The sequence below is a fragment of the Heteronotia binoei genome, chromosome 2 (assembly GCF_032191835.1).
Source record: "Heteronotia binoei isolate CCM8104 ecotype False Entrance Well chromosome 2, APGP_CSIRO_Hbin_v1, whole genome shotgun sequence".
Lineage (NCBI taxonomy): Eukaryota > Metazoa > Chordata > Lepidosauria > Squamata > Gekkonidae > Heteronotia > Heteronotia binoei.
The window spans coordinates 132,027,208-132,046,889 of NC_083224.1; the positions used below are offsets into that span (position 1 = coordinate 132,027,208).

Here is a 19,682-nt window from a genome sequence, read left to right on the forward strand (position 1 = left end):
GTCACCTGGTGCTGGTGTGATGCACACATAGAAATGGGGTGGGGAGGGGAGTAAACTTAGCCAATATACTTTTATTTACTTCCTTCTCGATATTTCATGGCCTGGAAAACAAGTTAAAAGCTCAATTAATCTGACATCCCAGGGATGGAACAAACCTAGCTGCTGATTAATACAGTTCCTTATGTTTTGTTTCAAATGGGAACACTTTATCCTTAGCAAATTTCAAATTCAAAAAAACCTTAATGGCATAAAAGAGTAAAATAAAAGTACATATCCTTAGCAAATACTGAATTTAATCAGAAGATCAAAGGAGTCATCTAGCAGATTCAAAAAGCTAGAGACAGGGTTGCAGTACTTCATAGAGTAACAGTGAAATTCTAAAGCAAGTTACAATTCCAAGCCCATTGATTTAGAATGGTATAACTGTTTATGATTGCACTGAAAATCTCATAATACTGCACACCTTCGGTTGATACTAATTCTATAAGAGATGACAGCTATGAACCTCTTATTCCTCATTTGCTCATATGTGTCCATAAAGGATATCCTGGGTTTGGTTTAACCTATTTTCCTGCTCATGAACATGGTAATCTGCCTTGCAGAACTGTTGTGAGGCTATAATGGAAGAAGGAACAGCTATTTATGAAGCCCTACATTTCAGTAAGCAAGGATAAGATCAAAAATATAGCATACCAAGACCATGGTTTCAAGTGAGATGGGATGGGGTAGCGTACTATTCCACTTCTTTTCAGGGATACCTATAACAATCCACTTCTTTTTTTTAATGGATGAAACCCATTCAAGGATACATCAGGACTGAACCAGTATTGCCATATATAAAACCACCATGTTCATAAATGTTTTTAAACTTCATTTATAGTAGCACAGCTTATGAAGCAGTTACAAGAGTGCTAGACCACCAGATATGAGGCTAACCTACTCTGAAATGAAGCCTTTTACCACTTCTTTTTCTCTCACACTTCAAGTACTGGTAGAGATGCAATAGGTAGGAAGGTTCCATAGTGTATATACTACACAAGCAGGGGTATCGGAGAATACTCATCATTCACAATGGATTGGTTCCTGAAATCTTAAGAGGAAAGCACTGACAGTTGCTGCTATTTTCCACAGTCCTCACCCAGCAGTAGTCCCCATAACAGCTATTCCTAGAGTTGGAAGACCCACATGGACTAATAGATGCACACGGGTTAGGGTGCTGCATAGAGCATGGGGAAGGGAGCAATATCACCCTCTTGCTTCAGAAGAGATGATGCTTGTAGAAGAGTGAGAGGGAAATGATGCCCCCTTCCCAGTGCAGGCCCCCTGACTCACATCAACCTTCCGAGGGTAGGAAGAGACGGCTAGGAAAGAGGAATGAACATGGGAAGCCCCCTGATCCTTGGATGAGTAGATCAGGATCCAATGTATATGCAGCACCATAGGCAGGATTTTTTTCATGGGGAGACATTTAGAATCCTTAGGGGGAAACGGCTAATTAAGGTAAAGTTAGTCTAACTAAAGTTGATTAAAGTGATATCAAGCCTACCAGTGCTTGATACCCGCCCTACGCCATTACCCACCTTCTCTTATTCTTGGTCTCATCGTCCTCTGCCCACCATCTTCCCACCATCGCTGCGCCTCTCCCCAAAAAGTCTGCAAGAGGCACCAGACCAGCTGGTTCAGGGCATGTATGGCTGTGCACCGCCACTCAGCGCTGGCATGAGGGTTCTTCTGTCAATCCTTCTCCAGTGCCAGTGGCTGGAGAGCCCCACCAGCCTGCTGGAGAGAACCAGTTGAGTCGCTCATGCTAGGTAGATTGCCTCAATGGCTGCCACCTTTTCTTGAGTACCTGAGCCATAGCAGCAGCAGCCACCACTGCTCCCTAGCCCAGCCACGTAAGTCAAGTCTGCTCCCAGCTCCTTGAAGTGTGGTAGGCAAGGCTGAGTTGGGCACTTTAATGTGGCAATGCCACTATCAGCCGCAGAGGTTAGCCTCTGCAGCAGCCAGGCTGCTGCAACATGCAGAAGCTATATTCAAAATTCCCCCCACACACACTCTCTCTCTTCTTCCTCTTTCTGACTGGAAGGAGCTTCCACAGCTGAACAACTACATTCAGTGCCCAAGCGCTAGCAATACAAAAGAGGGAGATTGGGATGGGGCACTTCCAAATTGAAAGGGGGCACTGCCTGTGCTGCCCCAGTGCTGGTTACAGCCCTGCCTAATGTGTATGCGACAAGGATGTGTTAGACTCACCACTGATAGAATCAAGCCCAATCCCAGCATTCAGTTGTAACCTATATAATTGGTTGGCTGGCCTACAAAGTTTTAACTTTATTAGAGGTTCAATCTTGTGTATTGCTGGAAGCATTTATGTGATCGTGTCACTGCACTTTGAGTATCTTTTACTAGTAAGAGACTATGCCTGCCCCATTCCTCACCCTTTAGTATTCATCTGCATATACTTCACAGGAATCAGAAGGATGTGTTACTAATTCTCAGCTGGGTTTGATCCTGCACACAGGAAATAATAACGACTGGAAAGTGCCACTGAGCACATAAAAACACCTCTATTTTGCCACTAATTAGTCAGCCCAGCATACGTCCATATTCTGTCTGGATTTATAGGCTAATTAACCGCTTCCAGCTTTAATGATACAGACTCCAGGCATCCTTGAACCCCAGCCTCTTTCATTTTAGAAATTCAACTGTGGGTTGTCTTAGCACTTCCCACAGGAAGTGATAGCACTTCAAATAGATACCAGCTACCCTTTCCATCTTGGAGCACCAAATGCTTTACATTTTAATTTAATATGGCACCACTGATTACTTGCGGATATCATTTCCAGCCTCTTAATGAAATGTGTACCTTTCATTCAAACACACACAAATTATTGAAAGCCTAAACAAGTCTCCTGTTTCCAAGTGCTAACAGGCACTCTCCCCCCTGCCCTCCGTACAGATATTATGTTTTCAATGTTGGAATAAGCACAAATGAACAACATGCTACTTAGGTTACCTGATCCAGACAGTGTACAGAGCAACACTACTTGCTTACTGCAAACAAAGTGTCAGGGGCAGGGGAAAGAGAGAAAAGGGGAAACAAAAAATCGCTAATGGGACCTGTTTTCATTAGCAAGTTTAATGTTTTTATTGAGCCTTGTTTAGTGGATGTTTTAATTTGCTTTCAAGATTTAAAGTCATGCACCTTTTCTGAGCAGCATGGTTAGAATGTGCTTCTTCTCAGATGAACCCTATCTCAGCTGAATGGAGCCCAAAGAGGCAAAATGGGAGCCCTAAGAGACAAACAATGGCAAATTATTATAACTGTACCTGACTTAGGCTTCCCAACCCCCCCGCCCTGGCGGGGGACTCCAGAATTTATAGCCTCCTCCCCCGCTCTTCAAAAGTCCAGAAGCGGGAGGGGGGGAGGGGAACGGCTCCAATTTCATGCCACTCTCCTGGAGAGAGCCTGCCTGATTCCCTGCACCCACCGAAGGCTCGGCACTGGAGTCCAGTCATCACCCAGGCATGCTAAGAAAGAGCCTAAAAAGAAGGGAAGGGAGGGGGGGGGGGTGTCTGTCCTGTCCTGTTAGTAAGGAAGATTTGTAGAGCCTGCGCGATTTGTAGATCTCATTGCTCAAACGGTGGTTGGTGTGTAAATAAACATTCCTTCCAGGCACCGAGAGAGGGGAGATCTAGCAAACATTTTCTCCTCACACAAACCTGCCCTGTGCCTTCACTACAGAACAGAAAGGCATGAGGTGTTCTTGATGAGATTTTGAATGATGCATGAACTGATAAACTGCCTTGCCCTCAACCTGTCAGCAGCAACTTCTGCAGAACTTTGCAGTAGAATACTTATTGAGAACTTTTGGGGTTGCTTTGCTTTTAAGACGAAAAGCCTCTCTTCCAGAACAGGAATTGCAGTGGGTGGGTGTACAGGCAAGGAGTAATCTTCTGACGCTGTTTTGCTCTGCTACTAAGGTGTTTTCTACAATGATTTAAGGTATTGGTTTAGAGTGCTTAAGTTTTCGTTTTATGTGCTTTTCAGCCGGGCTGGGCTAAGCGCAGTCCCAGCCTTGTGTTCTTGTGGAGACTGTTTATTTTTTCATTGTCTTATCTGATTTATTGCCTCCTCTGCTTTTATTGCCTTTGGCTACCCCATGTTCAGCTTAACTTTAGTATATGCTGGCCCGGGTGTCTGGAACATTCTGAAGAAATTTGTCTTAATTTTTAAAACCTTGCTAAAACTTTGAACCCAGTGGCACCTTTAAGACCAACAACGTTTAATTCAAGGTATATTTTTTCATGTGCAAGCATACTTATTCAACTCATTTCCAGATTACAGAAGTCATTTTCACTTGAGAAAATGGGTGTTAAACTAACCTATTTTTATTTGCTAGCATTGTTTAGCTGAGTTAATTATCTTGCTCTCCTCCCCCCCCCTTAAGATATAGCAGGGTTTTTTTTATCACAACAAACACACCAAACAAACCAATCCTATAACAACTGGGGGGAGGGATTTTCCAGGTAAAGATCAGATAGTTTGACAGGAATTGTATTTTTTGTGAAAAAGAAGCAATATAGTTTATTGCATTATGAATATGTTGGTTCTAGATGACATTTAAACATATTTTTGAGCAATGTTTCCTCTAAGCTGAGTTAGTGTGAGCTAGTTCAGTTTTTAGTCTCCAGCTCACACATTTTTGTCTTAGCTCAGGAAAAATGGCCCCACATGAAACTAATTTATGCAGGAGCTCATGACTTCAATGCCAGTAGCTCACAACGTAGATTTTTTGCTCACATGACCCCACAGCTTAGAGGGAACATTGCTTCTGAGTCTCAGGTGTTCTAAATGCAGTACTGCAGATATTGCTTTGATATTGTGTTCTTTTCTAATCCCACTAAATGGAAAGACGAATAACTGATACTTGAAAGTATTTCCTGGAATTATGGCATATCTCCAGATTACAAAGTCAATTTCTACTGGAGAAAATGGATGCTTTGGAGGGTGGCCTTTGGGAGCATTGTAATCCCCTGAGTTCTGTGTCCTCCCCAGGCCCCACCTCCAAGTCTCCAGGAATACCCCAACCTGGAGCTGGCAACCCTACTCCTGCCTCTGGTCAGTGACAGGTCCTGGCAACCCTAGAGCTATTCTATTACATGATGGTAACCAGAGCTGCTTATTAGGATTTTTGGTAGGGGTGATATATGCAAACCTCCACTCCCAATTGCTAGACATAGAGGAGGACATAATATGCTCTAGTGTGCATATAAGAATTTTCTCTGGTGTGAATTATCTTAAGCTTCCAAATTGCCAAGTTCCTGAAGCATAAAGAGCTACAAATTCTTTTTTGTGGCAAAGGGAATGCAACTGAGAAATACCTGACCACAGAATTACCAGAGGTATGATAGAGCTACTTAGCCTTGTAATTGTGTTTGGCCTGAGAAGACAGCAGTAACTAAGTCTTACTAGGTTGGGAATGGCTTCCACTGTTTAAGGGGGAAGCCCATATCTGTTTTGAATTAAGTGACATTATTTAGCAAGCTTTCATCCAAATTTGTCAATTAGAATCTTATCATTTGAATTGAGTCTAGCACTAAAGTCTCTCTCCCCCCCCCCCCTTTAGAATCAGGTGTGCTGGAGTATCTAATAAAAGTTCTTCAATAAAAAATTCAGATTAATTACAGCACCTTGCTATATCTGATCATTTTTGCTGGGGAGAGATATATACATTTAGTATTAGAAGAGACCCCATTTTGAAGTGTAGGAGGATAGCCATTGCCCATGGGTTTGAATTTTTTAGATGGACACATTCAATTTAAGTGATGTAGAAATTAGGATTCCTAAACCCCCGTGAAGGGTTTTAGAGGTGGGGTTTGATGCAGTGTGCTGGAAGTGATATAGAGGAGTGAAGCTCAGGAAGTGACATCACTTGACCTTTGACTTGGAAGTGATGTCACTTCCTTGCTCCTGGCTCCACCCCCAAAGTCTCCTGGCTCCACCCCCAAAGTCCCCAGATATTTCTTAAATTGGACTTGGCAACCCTAGCCTGACTCATTCAATTACTATTATTATTATTATTAAAATTTATATTTTGCCCTACCCTGCAAGCAGGCTCAAGGTGGATCACAACACAAAAAAATAAAAATATATAATATATCAATATAAACTACATAAAACCTATTTATATAGACTTGCCATAACTCCAAGGTAATGGGATGGAGCTCCTCCTACTAACATTATGAAGAACAGTACTCCCCAGAACACTTGAGGGAAAAATGCCTTTGTATGGTGAAGTCAGTTCCACATTTCTCCCAAATGTGGCTCATAAGTTTACATTGGTGCTTCATTCTGATGTACAACCTCCTGAGTTAGTTAGCAGCATAATAAGCAAATACATCTGAACTCCCAGTCCATTTAAAACCACTAACACTTGCTATCACATCCTATCACATGATCTCTGATTTCTGACACTTCATTTCACTTTCTGTATTTATGGTCAAGGATGAATAGGTTTTACAACAATTACAAGTGCCATTTCTGTTGTGCATTACTAACATTCTGGCATCAGTTACAGTATTGGATAAACACCCTAACCAACCTTTCAAGGAAATAAATTGCCACCATCTCTACACCTCATCCTGCCTTAACAATATTTCAAAACAAACACAGGAAAATGGTTTCAAAATCAAAACTGCCTTTTGAAAATATTATACTGAGTAGCTCTTTACCCAGCAGATCAATATAAAATAAAGTATATGAGGTCATTAAACAAAAAAATACATTTGAAAGATCTGCACAAGTATACTATGGTAAAGGCTCAGTTCTTTGATATAAAGAAACATGCTGCTTCACTGAGCCATCATCTTCTTTTATTTTTAAGATGTGCATAGGACAATAATAGAATAAGACACATTTAGGGAACAGAAAAGTGAATGCTAGATTAGAAAGATCACATGTCTTGTTCCATTCATAAAATCAATGCAAACTGCAAACTGGGGCTGCCTCAATTTGGTTTCGATGTGTAAGCATTTAACATGCACTCCATTTCACTTCTTGAAAATAACTCTCTCACTCTGCTGGCATTTTAAAGGAGAAAATATATTACTTAAAAGGCACAACTTTTCATAGCATAGTAGGGGAGAAGTTTTGAATACTGAAACTGAGTGGAGGGTTAAGCTCCCTTCTCCTTTCTGCATGCAGCTGGGCCAAATTTAGGTTGCATGGACCTACTAAAACTTTCTACAAAAGAAGCCCAGCAAGAACTCATTTCCATATTAGGCCACACCCCTGATATCACCATTGTTTCACACAGGAACTTATTTGCATATTAGGCCACACACCCGATGGCAAGCCAGCCGGAACTGCGTTCCTGTGCATTCCAGCTCAAAATAAAGCCCTGACTAAAACTCAGGGCCGGTGCTAGGCTTTCTGGCACCCTAGGCAAATCACCCACTAGTGTCCCCCCAATTATTAAAATATAGGGGAAATGAAGAGCACAAAACTTGAAACTTTTCACATAATTTAATTTACTGATTTTTTTTTAAGTGAGATGTTATTGAACATTGTGAGAATAAGTGCTTTCTGGCCAAGCCAAGAAGGAGGGTGGTGGGATACGACGAGGTGAGAGAGGGGGGTGGGCTTGGCTTTGTTGAGGGCAGCTTGGTGATGGGAGAAGACAAGGTGACAGTGGTCAGGAGCCAGAGTAATGTGTCTGGGAGGGGGCACCCACTGGTGCCCCCTAGGCCAGGTGGTGCCCTAGGCGACTGCCTACTTTGCCTACACACTGGCCATGCTAAAACCATTTTATTATTGAATTGACTATGTGATTTGAGCCCTCTTTATGTACTTAAAATTAATTCTCTCTCCAGCATATGCCTTCAGCATGGCTTTTTGTAGACTAATACTGAAGAGAGATTGTTTCGAAAGTGATGTCCATAGGGCTCTTTTCAATTATTATTAATGAAACTTAAATCTACCACCCAAGTGCAAGAAAAGATCACTGATAGAAAATTCATTGTATCCACAAAGCATTATGCCATATCTTCCCCAAAGACAGACACACAAGTTCAAACAAAGTTCAGTCTTTCCTTGATATGTGTTAATAAAATCTCTTAAAAGGAATGTGCACAGACATTTTATTTGGATTTTTTTCAGCCTATGTTTTACTTTCTTTTTATTCTTCTGTTTCATTATAATTATCACATCCATGTGGATTCTTCATTCTGTTCTTTGCTCATTTATGCTGCATTATTTCAATGAGCAGCAAATTTCCATCTGTTTTCTACCTAATATGGATGAAATTCTCAGGAGTACTACCCTTTCTCTCAAGAATTAAATTTCAGTCTGAAGAAAGCTTCTCCTGCTTATAGGTAACTTTCAGAATGAACACAGCAAAGAATGAATGGCCATGTGAGATTTTCTTCCTTTCACACAAAGAAATTCAGACAGAAACTATAGTTGTGGTATTCAAACAAAAACTATGGGTGTGGTGTCCCAGAAAATCTACCCTCTCTTGTATTTTACCTTGCCTTGCTCTGGCACTTGAAGAATTTTTCTCCCAGACAGATTCTGATACTGGAAGTTAACTAAACTGGGTGAAAGATACTGAAAGAAACAGAAAAGGGTATGGAAAGTATTCAGTTGCCCTTGCATGCATTCTCTGATTTTGTATAACATCTGTCTACACACCTCCTGACTTCTTTATATATGGACAGTTGTCTTTTTTTCTCCTTTACCTGGACAAGCAGTAATGGGCGGGGGGGGGGGGAGGTATTTGAACCTGAAATCAAAGATGCCAACAGACATCAGAAATGTGATCCTCACCAATCTCCCACATGGACAGGAAAAAATAGATCACATATCCTTCCTCATCGCAAACCCCTTGCCTCTCATCTAGTTTGACCCTTCACTTTGTTTGGGATGAGGGAAAGAATTAGCCTCTATCTCTAGCCCAACAGGCTCTGCTGTAGCCTGCCTTCAAGAATGTACAAGCCCTATCCTCTATGGGTATGCTGCCTAACATGGTGTTAGCAAGAATTCACTGTGTGAAATTTACCCCATGCTTAGTGTAAAAAATCAGGATGGCAAGACTCCATGTTTTGTGCAGGAAAAGCTGAGCTGAGCTGTAAGCTGAGCTGATACTGCTGTGCTTTTTAGACAACAGTAACGAAAGCCATCCCAAGACATTCTTGTGACCTACTGAAATCATACTGTGAAACAATAACCCAGAACAGCCTGTGATTGCCTCAAATCTTCTCCTAAACCAGGGGTGGCCAAACTTCCTTAATGAAAGAGCTACATAGAATAAACATCAGATGTTTGTGAGCCACAAGGGAGGGAGGGAGGAAGGAAGGAAGGAACATAGAGAGGTGGAAAGCAACTTTAACATTAAATGCATTCTCCAAGCTGCCAATTGTTTTTGCTTAGAGAAGTGATTTAAAGAAATGACTTTTCCAAGTTGGCAGATGGAGCAGTGAGTGCTTCGAGAGTCACACAATATGTGTGAAAGAGCCACATGTGGCTTCTGAGCCACAGTTTGGCCACCCCTGTCCTAAACACGGGGGGGGGGGGAGTCAGGTTTCAATAGATAACTAATCAAGAAGACCTGATGAGTTGTATTGACAAGGGGAAAAATACCAGCTGATACCATCCTAGGCGATGCTCACCCCATCACCCTCCCAAGCACATCAAAATCAGGTTAACTACCAGAGTACTAGAGCCCAAGCCCTTCAAACTGGGGCAAGACTACTCGGAAGACTACTTCCAAGAGCATACTATTTGTACCTAAGCTTTGACAGTGCTCACACCTCCAGTCCAGGTACAATCCTCTCTTTGGACCCAAACATATCACCCCTTTAATAGCACAAGGATGTAATTTTGTTTAATCTTACAGCTCGTGTTACTGCATGTAGTGTGTAGTTTCAACTTGCCCAGAGTTCCTCACTATGAAAGCACATGATGGAGGAGCCATGTGACCTCCACTGCTCTGTGCCTAATCTTGGCAAAATGTAGAATGGAAACAGACCATTATCAAACTAAAGTCCTTTCCCTTTGGCAAGATATAAAGCACTTGGAAAATAAGATCCAGTTACACTGTGTACCCTTAACTGATGTCACAGTGCATTATATTCCACAGTTGTAGTTCAAACAATGTTGTCTATCATAACAAATTTTGATGACTGCTTTTATTGATTTCAAAGTGAATTTGAACACAGCTGCTGAAAGCCGCCAACAGTATTTTTTAGAAATAAGATCTTCATGGTTAATTGTTCATGGTGTAATTAAGTTAGCAATGGTATCCCAAAGAAACAATCTGAAAGAATCTCAGTTCTTGATCTTTAGAGCCCTCTGCTGGGAATTACAACCCATGCTATATAATGCACAATAGCAGTTTATTGCCATTTTTAAACTAAAATTGTAATGAGAAGCAACCACAATAAAGGTACCCACTTAGGTTTAATAGGTTTAGTATACTAACCAGTATTGCACTATTTCCAGATGGTAATAAATACAGTCCCTTCCCATTTTCCTTCGTGTTATGTATGTGGACTCAAGTGAAGACTTTGGGTGTGCCTGCTGGGCTCATTGGAGCCATACGGATTGAGCTTGGGAACTTGGGAACAAAGGGCTGCAGGATCCGGCGCCCACCAACAAGGCGGAACTACAATCCTTCTTGGGAATCCTCAATTTCTACCACGCCTTCCTCCCCCACAAGGCAGCGGTAGCAGAACCCTTACACAGACTATCGGACAAACGTCCACCATGGGTTTGAGGTCGCAGGCAAGCTGCTGCTTTTCAGGCTATAAAGGACATTTTCACTTCCAACAGCTTGCTGGCACACTTCGACGAGAGGCTGCCCGTCATTTTAGCATGCGACACTTCGCCCTATGGGGTGGGCGCTGTGCTGGTCCACATACTACTGGATGGCTGTGAGGTTTCGGTAGCTTACTATTCAAGGACTCTACAGAAACCGGAATGAAACTACGCTCAAATAGACAGGGCCTGGCCATCGTGGCGGGGGTTAAAAAATTCCATGATTTCTTGTACGGCCGGCCCTTCACCATATTTACAGACCACAAGCCTCTACTGGGTCTGTTCGCCCCTGACTGCCAAACACTCCAAATGCTTTCACCATGGGTGTTGAGGTGGTCCATCTTCCTTGCGGGGTACCAGTATGACCTTAAATACCGCCCAGGGAAGGCAATGGGCCATGCTGATGCCCTAAGCCGCCTGTCGCTGCCCTCAACGGACCCAGATCCAGCACCAGCATTCCAGATCATGTAGCTCGACTCCCTCCCAGACCACCCGGTGCATGCCAAGGACATTGCCCGCTGCTCCAAGGACAAAACTCTGTCTCGAGTTCTGGATTGGGTGTAGAGGGGTGGCCAGAAGGCCGGGTGGGCTCAGAATTCCTGGTTTTTGCATCCCGCAGGGACAAAGTGTCTGTGCATAAAAGGTGTCATGAGGAAGTAGGGTGGTGGTGCCCCCGGTTCTGTGGCAGTGAGTCCTAACAGCCCTGCATGAAACCCACCCTGCAGGGTTTTCGCCTTGCAAGGCCTCCCGGATACGTTGGTATTGGATAAAGGGACAGCTTTCACCTTGGCCGAGTTACAGGATTTCTGTGGCTGGAACTTAATAAAGCACATACAGTCAGCCCTTTTTCATCCCGCCACCAATGGCCAGGCAGAGAGGATGGTGCATGTTACGAAGGAAACACTCTGCCGCATCATACATGGAGAGTGGAAAGCTCGTTTACACAACATTACACCCTCAGCACCATCACTGGCCGCAGTCCAGCCAAGTTGCTCATGGGTTGACAGCTGACTACCCTGCTTGACTACATGCACCCGGACCGAGCTCCCGACCTACGAGGTGCCAGAAGCAGTCCGGGCACCCTGGAGGTTTGACACAGGGGACTTAGTGTTTGCTAAAAACTTCGGGGACGAGCCAGCATGGATACCAGCGCAGGTTTCCAGAGTATTAGGTGCCATTAAGTACATCTGAGGGGAGGTTCACGATGAGGCGGCACATCGACCAATTACAGGCATGCAAGTCGCCCGGAGCGGAGGGGGATGAGCACATCACAAATCCGACAGCCTTGCCAGACGCTGCATTGTACGGGCTGGAGAAAGCAGAAAGTCCAGCAGCAACACCCCCGCCAGCACCCAAGACAGTGGAACAGCCAGGACTACCACCAGAGCAAGAGGTCACTGGGAACCTGGCTCTGCCAGCCAAGATCCCCTCAGCGCCAAGCCCTACACTCAGGGCGTCAGAAACTGCCGCCGGGTCCCCGCCCACACCAGCGCTCAGGTGGTCGACACAAGAGCATCACAAGCCCGCATACCTACAAGACTATGTCCACTAGGGGCTTGCGAACTAAGGGGGGGGGGAGGGATGTTTTGTATGTGGACTCAAGTGAAGACTTTGTAGTGTGCCTGCCAGGCTCATTGGAGCCATATGGACTGAGCTTGGGAACAAAGGGTTGCAGGATCCAAATCTCCGCAGCCCTAGACCAATCACAAGCCCCCACCGGTTTGAATGACCCAATGATGTGCTAGCGTGGGAACCCAGAGATGTATATGTTGGGCCGGTAGGCCCCATCCCCAGTCTTGTAATGTAGCCCTATCCTATATCATGTCTATTAAAGAGCTTGTTATCACTCAACTGGTGACTCCTCCATGCACTGAACCCACTATATTATACTTCGCAAACAGAATAAGGTCAGCATAAAAATTATGCAGGCAAGGCAATAGTGTTTTGCAGTGCAAGCTTTGCTTATGTCCAGTATCTTATTTATACTATGCAGAATCTCATGCAAAGCAACTACATGTACATAGTTTGCACACCTGTGATTCCAAGTTCTTGTAGGTACTGTGTTGGCGTGCTAAAAAAGTTACTTTGCATGGACTCCAGCACAATTTAGACCAGGGGTGTCAAATATGTAGTCCAGGGGTTGAATCAGGCCCCAGGAGGGCTCCTATCAGGCCCCCGAGCAACTGACTAGCATCGCTTCCTTCTCCCTATCTCTTGCTTCCTTCTGCATCTCAGCTTGCTTTGCAAGGCTTGCTCAATCACACAGGAACTACAGAGCAAAACCTCGATTTTCTCCACTGGTTGAGGCTCCTCCCCATTCTGGTCCCCTGGGGAGGGAGGGAAAGAGCCAGAGCTTCTTTTGCCCAGTTCCCTGAATCAAATTCAAAGAAAGCATCTTCAAGATCAAAGAGAAATTCAAAGAAAGCATCTTCAAGATCAACAAGTGCTAATGTTTTAAGCTTGTTTTAAGTTTTTTAAAAAAATCTTTAGTCATGTTTGTCTGTGTCCTTTAAAAAGTTTATTTCTCTGCTACCTAATCTTAAATAGGTACTCACACATGGCCCAGCCTGGGCTGACAAGGTCTCATTTATGTCAAATCCAGCCCTCAAAACAAATGAGTTCGACAACCCTGATTTAGACTGAGTATTCACAGTTGCATCAGGAAATTCTTTGTCCTCACTAGCATCATGTTTAAATTGGGCCTAAATATATGTTTAGCAGATAAGTTAATATTATTTATAACCCAAGCATTTGTGATCAGCCTCTTACCTGGGTCACAAAATTACACACAAACTAGAAGAAAGCAACTGACTTTTTGATGTATTAATGCCAAAGAAGAAATACAACTTGCGCTGTAAGGGCACAGAATATTCAACTAACCGTAGTGAACAAAGATATCAGGAATACTTGAGAAAAGGGAAGTCAGTTTGGCTGTGATTAAAACTTTGCAAATGACATAAAGACAAGAGTAACTTTGTGGCGCAGGCTGTATACTATGAAGAGGAGGGGTAACAAATACAGAAGACAAGAGTCAGGAAACAGGATGATCTTGACAGGCTGGAAAACTGGGCAAAAACAAATAAAATGAATTTTAACAGGGATAAATGTAAAGTTCTGCATCCAGGTAGGAAAAATTGAATGCATGATTATAAGATGAGGGAGACTTGTCTTGGCAGTAGTATGTGTGAATAGATCTAGGAGTCTTAGTGGACCATACACTGAAGTCAGCAGTGTAATGTGGTAGCTAAAAAGGCAAATGTGATTTTGGGCTGTATCAACAGTAGTGTACAGACCAACTCAAGTGATATTGCTTTACTCTGCTCTGGTTAGACCTCACCTAGAGTGTTGTGTTCAGTTTTGGCCACCACAGTTTAAGAAGGATATAGACAAGCTGGAATGTGTCCAGAGGAGGGCAAGGAGGATCGTGTGGGGTCTGGAGATCAAGTCCTACAAGGAAAGTTTGAAGGAGCTGGGTATATTTAGCCTGGAGAGGAGACAATTGAGAGGTGATATGATCACCATCTTCAAGTACTTGAAGTTCTGTCATATAAAGGATGGCATAGAGTTGTTTTCTGTTCCCCCAGAAGATCAGACCACAACCAACATGCTGAAATTAAATTAGAAGGGTTTTTGTCTTAACATTAGGAAGAACTTCCTCATAGAGCGTTCTCAGTGGAACAAGCTTCCTCGGGAGGTGGTGGGCTCTCCTTCTTTGGAGGTTTTTAAATAGAGGCTAGATGACCATCTGACAGCAATGCTGATTCTGTGAACTTAAGCAGATCATGAGAAGGAGGGCAGGAATGGATGCATCAGTGCTTAGTTCTCGTGGCCCTTTCTTACATGCACAGACAAATGCTGATCACCACCTTGGGGTCAGGAAGCAATTTTTCTCCAGGCCAATTTGACCAGGGGTTCTGCAGGTTTTTCGCCATCCTCAGGGCATGAAGTAGGGGTCACTGGGTGTGCGTGTAGGAATATCTGTGAATTTCTTGCATTGTGCAAGGGGTTAGACTAGATGACCCTGGAGATCCCTTCAAACTTTATGATTCTATGGTTCTAAGGAATGCCACAGATGTATGATTCTGTTAATTGTAGAGTCTACTGTCACAGTAATTGTTACTTGGTGAGTTTAATGGAGCAAGGGATAAAAAGGTCCTTGAAAGTCCTGTATTAGTTTGATCCAGCCATCATTGCTTTTGTAAAGTTTGATCACACATGAAAGCTGACCACATAATAAAGTCCTGCTAGAACCATATTTATTTCAGACAGTAATACTGTATTTTCAATGTTTTTTTAATGTGAAAAACATTGTGAACAAAAAAGTGTGAGTTAGGTAACCATTTTCCTCCATTAAATACACTTTTGTCTATACAAAAGCACATTATTCGTTGAGGGGACCCTCAAAAGGGCAGATGTGTATAGAAATATGGCAGATCTATACTTCATGGCCTTTTCAGCCTAACCTCTTTCTAATGCCCTAACTCACTCAATCCTCTTTAGGAGTCAACCTGCTTCTGTTTACCTACTTTTTTTTTTCTCTTTTGTACTCTTCTGTGTAACTACCAACACTGAATAACACATTCTAAATCTGATGAAGTGGACTTAATCAACAAAAACCTAAGTCACAATAATGTTAGTCATTAATATGCCACAGGATTCTATGCTGTTGAAAAGATGCCATTAATGTTTGTAGCACTTGCCATTAAACCATCAGCTAAAGTTTAAATCTCAGTTCCCAGTCATATACAGCTCTCTCTCTCTTACCCTTCAGACTCTCATTTATTAGTACCTTTTCATCAGTCTCCAGACTACCAACATTCTAACTTTACATTAACAGTACATTTTCATAATTAAAAGAGCAAAAACAGGAATCTTCTAAGAGAAGAATTAACATTTGAATGAATCAAAAAGATCAACACTGAATGAGATAGAGTTAATCAGTAATCTACAAAGTACTGCACTGTGTAGTAACAGGCTGGGTAATATGATTGTTATCATATAGTCCCTCTTTACATATTGATAGTACCCAGGAATGTGTACCCTTTTGTTACTGCAAGATTAAATCAGACAGGTATATTTTTACTAAACATTGCTTATCTGTCAATATGGTACATGAACAGTTGAAGCTCATATCAAGTCAGACCATTGGTCTATCAAGTCCAATATTGTTTACGCAGACTGGCAACATCTCTCCAGGATCTTAGTGGATGTCCTTCACATCACCTATAGCCTAATCCTTTTTCAATTGTATGTCAAGGATCAAACCTGGGACTTTCTGCCAGCAAAGCAGAAACTCTGCCACTGAGTCACACCACTTCCCTATTGATATGCCCATTGTTAAGTGAAGATATGAGCACTCCAGGATTTGTGAAACTTTTCTAAACAGGCTAGCCATAGCAAAAGAATTCTAGTTTGGTAGCTTACCATGCAGAAACATATTCCAAAATAACAATGTATAAATTAGCTTTTAATAAATCAATCTACATATTTTACTCTGTTTTCAATAGACATGTGTATTATAATAAAAAGCTCCTTGGTTTTTGTTTTAACAGCCAGTGTGGTGTAGTGGTTAATAATGTTGGACTAGTACTGGAAGACCCAGGTTGAATCCCCACTTGTGCCATAGAACCTCTCTGGGTGACTTTGGGCTAGTCACACTTTCTCAGCGTAACCTACCTCACAGAGTGTTTATGAAGATAAAATGGAAGAGAGAAGAATGATGTAAGCTGCTTTGGGTTCCAAATGAGGAGAAAAGCTGGGCATAAATAATTTTTTAAAATGAAGAAATAAATATACCCTATGTGAATACTATCCAATGAAAAAGTGGGAGCTCTGGAAAATTCAGTGAAATATATTCAGATGTGAATTCATTATATTTATTGTGTTCATTTCCTTATATTTAATTTCAAAATTCACAAATAATTAATTAGAAAACGCAGTAAGTCTCAATGTGAATATTAAACCATCAAGATTGATGGTTGAAAGATTAATCGAAGAAAATGGGAACAAGTTTTAACTGACCTGAGTTGTTTATTCAAGAGGTCTGTGAATGCAGGATGAACGGAAGGGGGAAACACCTGAATTAGTTGCAAGGATTACTTGCCTGCCCACACTTTTTATTTCTGAATGAAGGGAAGCTATATTCAAGACATCACATTAAAGCAATGCAAATTTTAATCTTTGCTTGCACAACAGGATTGCAATGCTGCCATATCTGTATTCAAATAGGTAAATCAAAAGGCAAACAATAACAACTACAGTGTGGCTACAGATTTTAATATTAAATTACTCCTCCATGGTTCCAACCAATGCCTCACTGCTTAAGAATATGAATGAGTTTAGCCCTGCTCATATTCATTTGCTGTCTATAGCTTTCCACCATTTTCCTCACACACATACCCTCCAAACTCCTCTCCTTTAATTGAAGTTTATTTCCTACTGTCTGAAACTACAGCTGATAAAGTGACATTATGTCATTATTATACCCACATGTCTATATTTCATTGGCGGGGGGGGGGGGGGGGGTGATGTTTCAGTACTGTTGAGAAAAGGCCTCAGCTTTCTGGAGCACAGAAATAAAAACTTAAAAATGCCAGGTGGCTATTTAAAAAAAAAAAGGAAAAAGAAAAGAAAAAGGCTTACAGTTGCTGCCTGAAAGCATCTCCACCAAGTAAAAGTACCACATCACACACACACAACATACTCTCACTGGTCTTGATCCCTCACACAGTCACTTGAGTATCTGTTACCTTCTCACTTACCCTGGGCGAGGATGGTTCATTTTTGCAGGATGCTTTTTTTAAACTGAGGCAAAAAAAAAAAAAAACGTAGCCTTTTTTGCTTAAAAGCTGGGTGCTTTTAAACGAGAAATTTCATTTTAGAGACTGCCGATCTGCCCCTTTCAAGTACGATAACCCAGTCAATGCCCCCTCAGCAATCAGTCTGCTCTAAGCTTGCCCCCAGCTGGCTGTACCAAGGCATTTCTTCCCGTTGCTAAGGGAGGACCACGTGGTGACGCTTTGAAGGAGGGTGCAAAACAAGAAAAAAACAAAAAAAAAAATCCCCTCTCCATCTGCCCAATGATCTGGGAGATTGTTAGAGGCTCTCTCAGCCGATAGGGAAATCGGAGCTGCCATTCTTGTAGTGTTGCAAGCAGGTTCCCCAGGAGTCTGTAACCCGACACAGACAGCTACGCAACAAAAACGCAAGCACCTCCTTTCTGAGCCGCAGCCAAGCTCTCTGGGGGACCTTTAGAGATAAAGAGGGAAATAGTGGTCGCTGTTAAGATTTCCTCATAAGCGTTACTAGTTACTTAGAAAAGCAGAGAGGTAGCATTCTGACACGCACGAATGCAAAGTACATTGTTTATGAACTGCCTTTTGAAAATCCAGTCAGTATCCCTGACGGAAGGGGGAAGCGTTTGCTCCATACCTAGCAACTAACAACTGACATAAATGTTTTTATCTGATGTATGGAAATTGAAGGATTTTAGCATCACATAAGGCACGTAAGAGGATCTCAATGAGCCCACCCTTGCAGTAGCAGGCTGCCAGGCCTGGAGACACTTCTAGAGAAAGGGCTTGCTTGGAAGAGCAATTCGCTTCACAACGCTGCTTGTTCTGCAGCGAAATCTTAAATCGGGACACCCCAAACACGAACTTCCGGAAGGGTCTGTTAATTGTAAGTAAAGACCACCTGACTACTAGCGCGCACACACACACACACCCTTTGCTATTCCCATAGACACCTATACACATAGAAAATGTGGCAGCATGAGTTATGGGGAAGAAAAGATAGCATGGAAAGATACATTTACATTGCGCCCTTCAGTTTAAGTGATTGGGCACACCAGACACAATCCCATGCTATTAAAATGGTCATCTTTACAGCACCCTCCCTTCCACGTACAATGTGTACGATATATCAGACCTTTGGCATAATGTGCAGCACCCACCTAATCAAGTTCATCTATGAGTGTTTATTTGATATGGTTTATTTCTGTTGGCTGAGCAGTGAGAGACCTACACCAAGGAGAATGTATGTAATGAGTTAATGATCATTCTGGCACAAAGATCCTATTCATTGGGTTTCTTTTGTATTATACTGGCCTATAATAAGGCCTTCAGCAATCTGGGACCCATCTATCTTTGGGACCACCTCCTCTGGTAGGCTCCCTGAAAAGCTTTATGCTCTGCTGAGAACACAATCTACTGGTGATCTCTAGTCTTAACGACCCAGCTGTTCTCTACCAGAGTCAGGGCCTTTTCAGCTCTGGCTTTCACCTGGTGAAACTCCCAAATAACATCCATGCCCTGCAGGACCCTATGCAGTTCTGCAGGGCTTGCAAGGCAGAGATGTTCCACCAGACTTTTGGTTGAGAACAACCAATAGGAGGTTGAGGATGGCAACAGGTCCCATCTTATCTGGCAATCCCTTTCCTTTCCCCACTCTGCTTTTTTTGGCCTGATGTAAGACAGTAATACATATTGTATTATGTTGCGCCACCTGATGTTACCTTTTCAACTGTTTTATTCGTCGTTTTTTATATTGTATATCTTTTGCTGCTAACAGCCCTGAGTTCTCTGAATTCAGGGAAGGGTGGTATATAAATTGAAATTATAAATAAAATAAGATACTGTTAAATGGGCAAACTGAACTTGTTACAGGTTAGCTCTCAACATATAACACAACCCACATGTTACACAGGCACAAGCCAGACACCTGCAGCAGTTTGACAGGCGCCAAAGATATATATTTCTTTGTCTTGCTCCCTGTAATCTTGCAGATTAGTCAAAGCAGTGTAAACACTGCACAGTTAAGACAAAGTGGTGTAAAGACTACACAATCAAGCCAACAGCTCATA

At 42.5% G+C, this 19,682-nt stretch overlaps 1 protein-coding gene across 1 annotated transcript in view; it reads right to left on the reverse strand.

Annotated features, from left to right (window-relative positions):
- The window catches only part of ERICH3 (glutamate rich 3), a 132,356-nt gene extending 114,596 nt beyond the window's left edge, over positions 1-17,760 (reverse strand). Inside the window, exon 1 of the mRNA XM_060232026.1 lies at positions 17,581-17,760. Within this exon, the coding sequence (XP_060088009.1) occupies positions 17,581-17,600 (20 nt within the window). The 5' untranslated portion in view covers positions 17,601-17,760. The remainder of the gene's footprint in view (positions 1-17,580) is intronic.
- Positions 17,761-19,682: the final 1,922 nt, after the last annotated feature.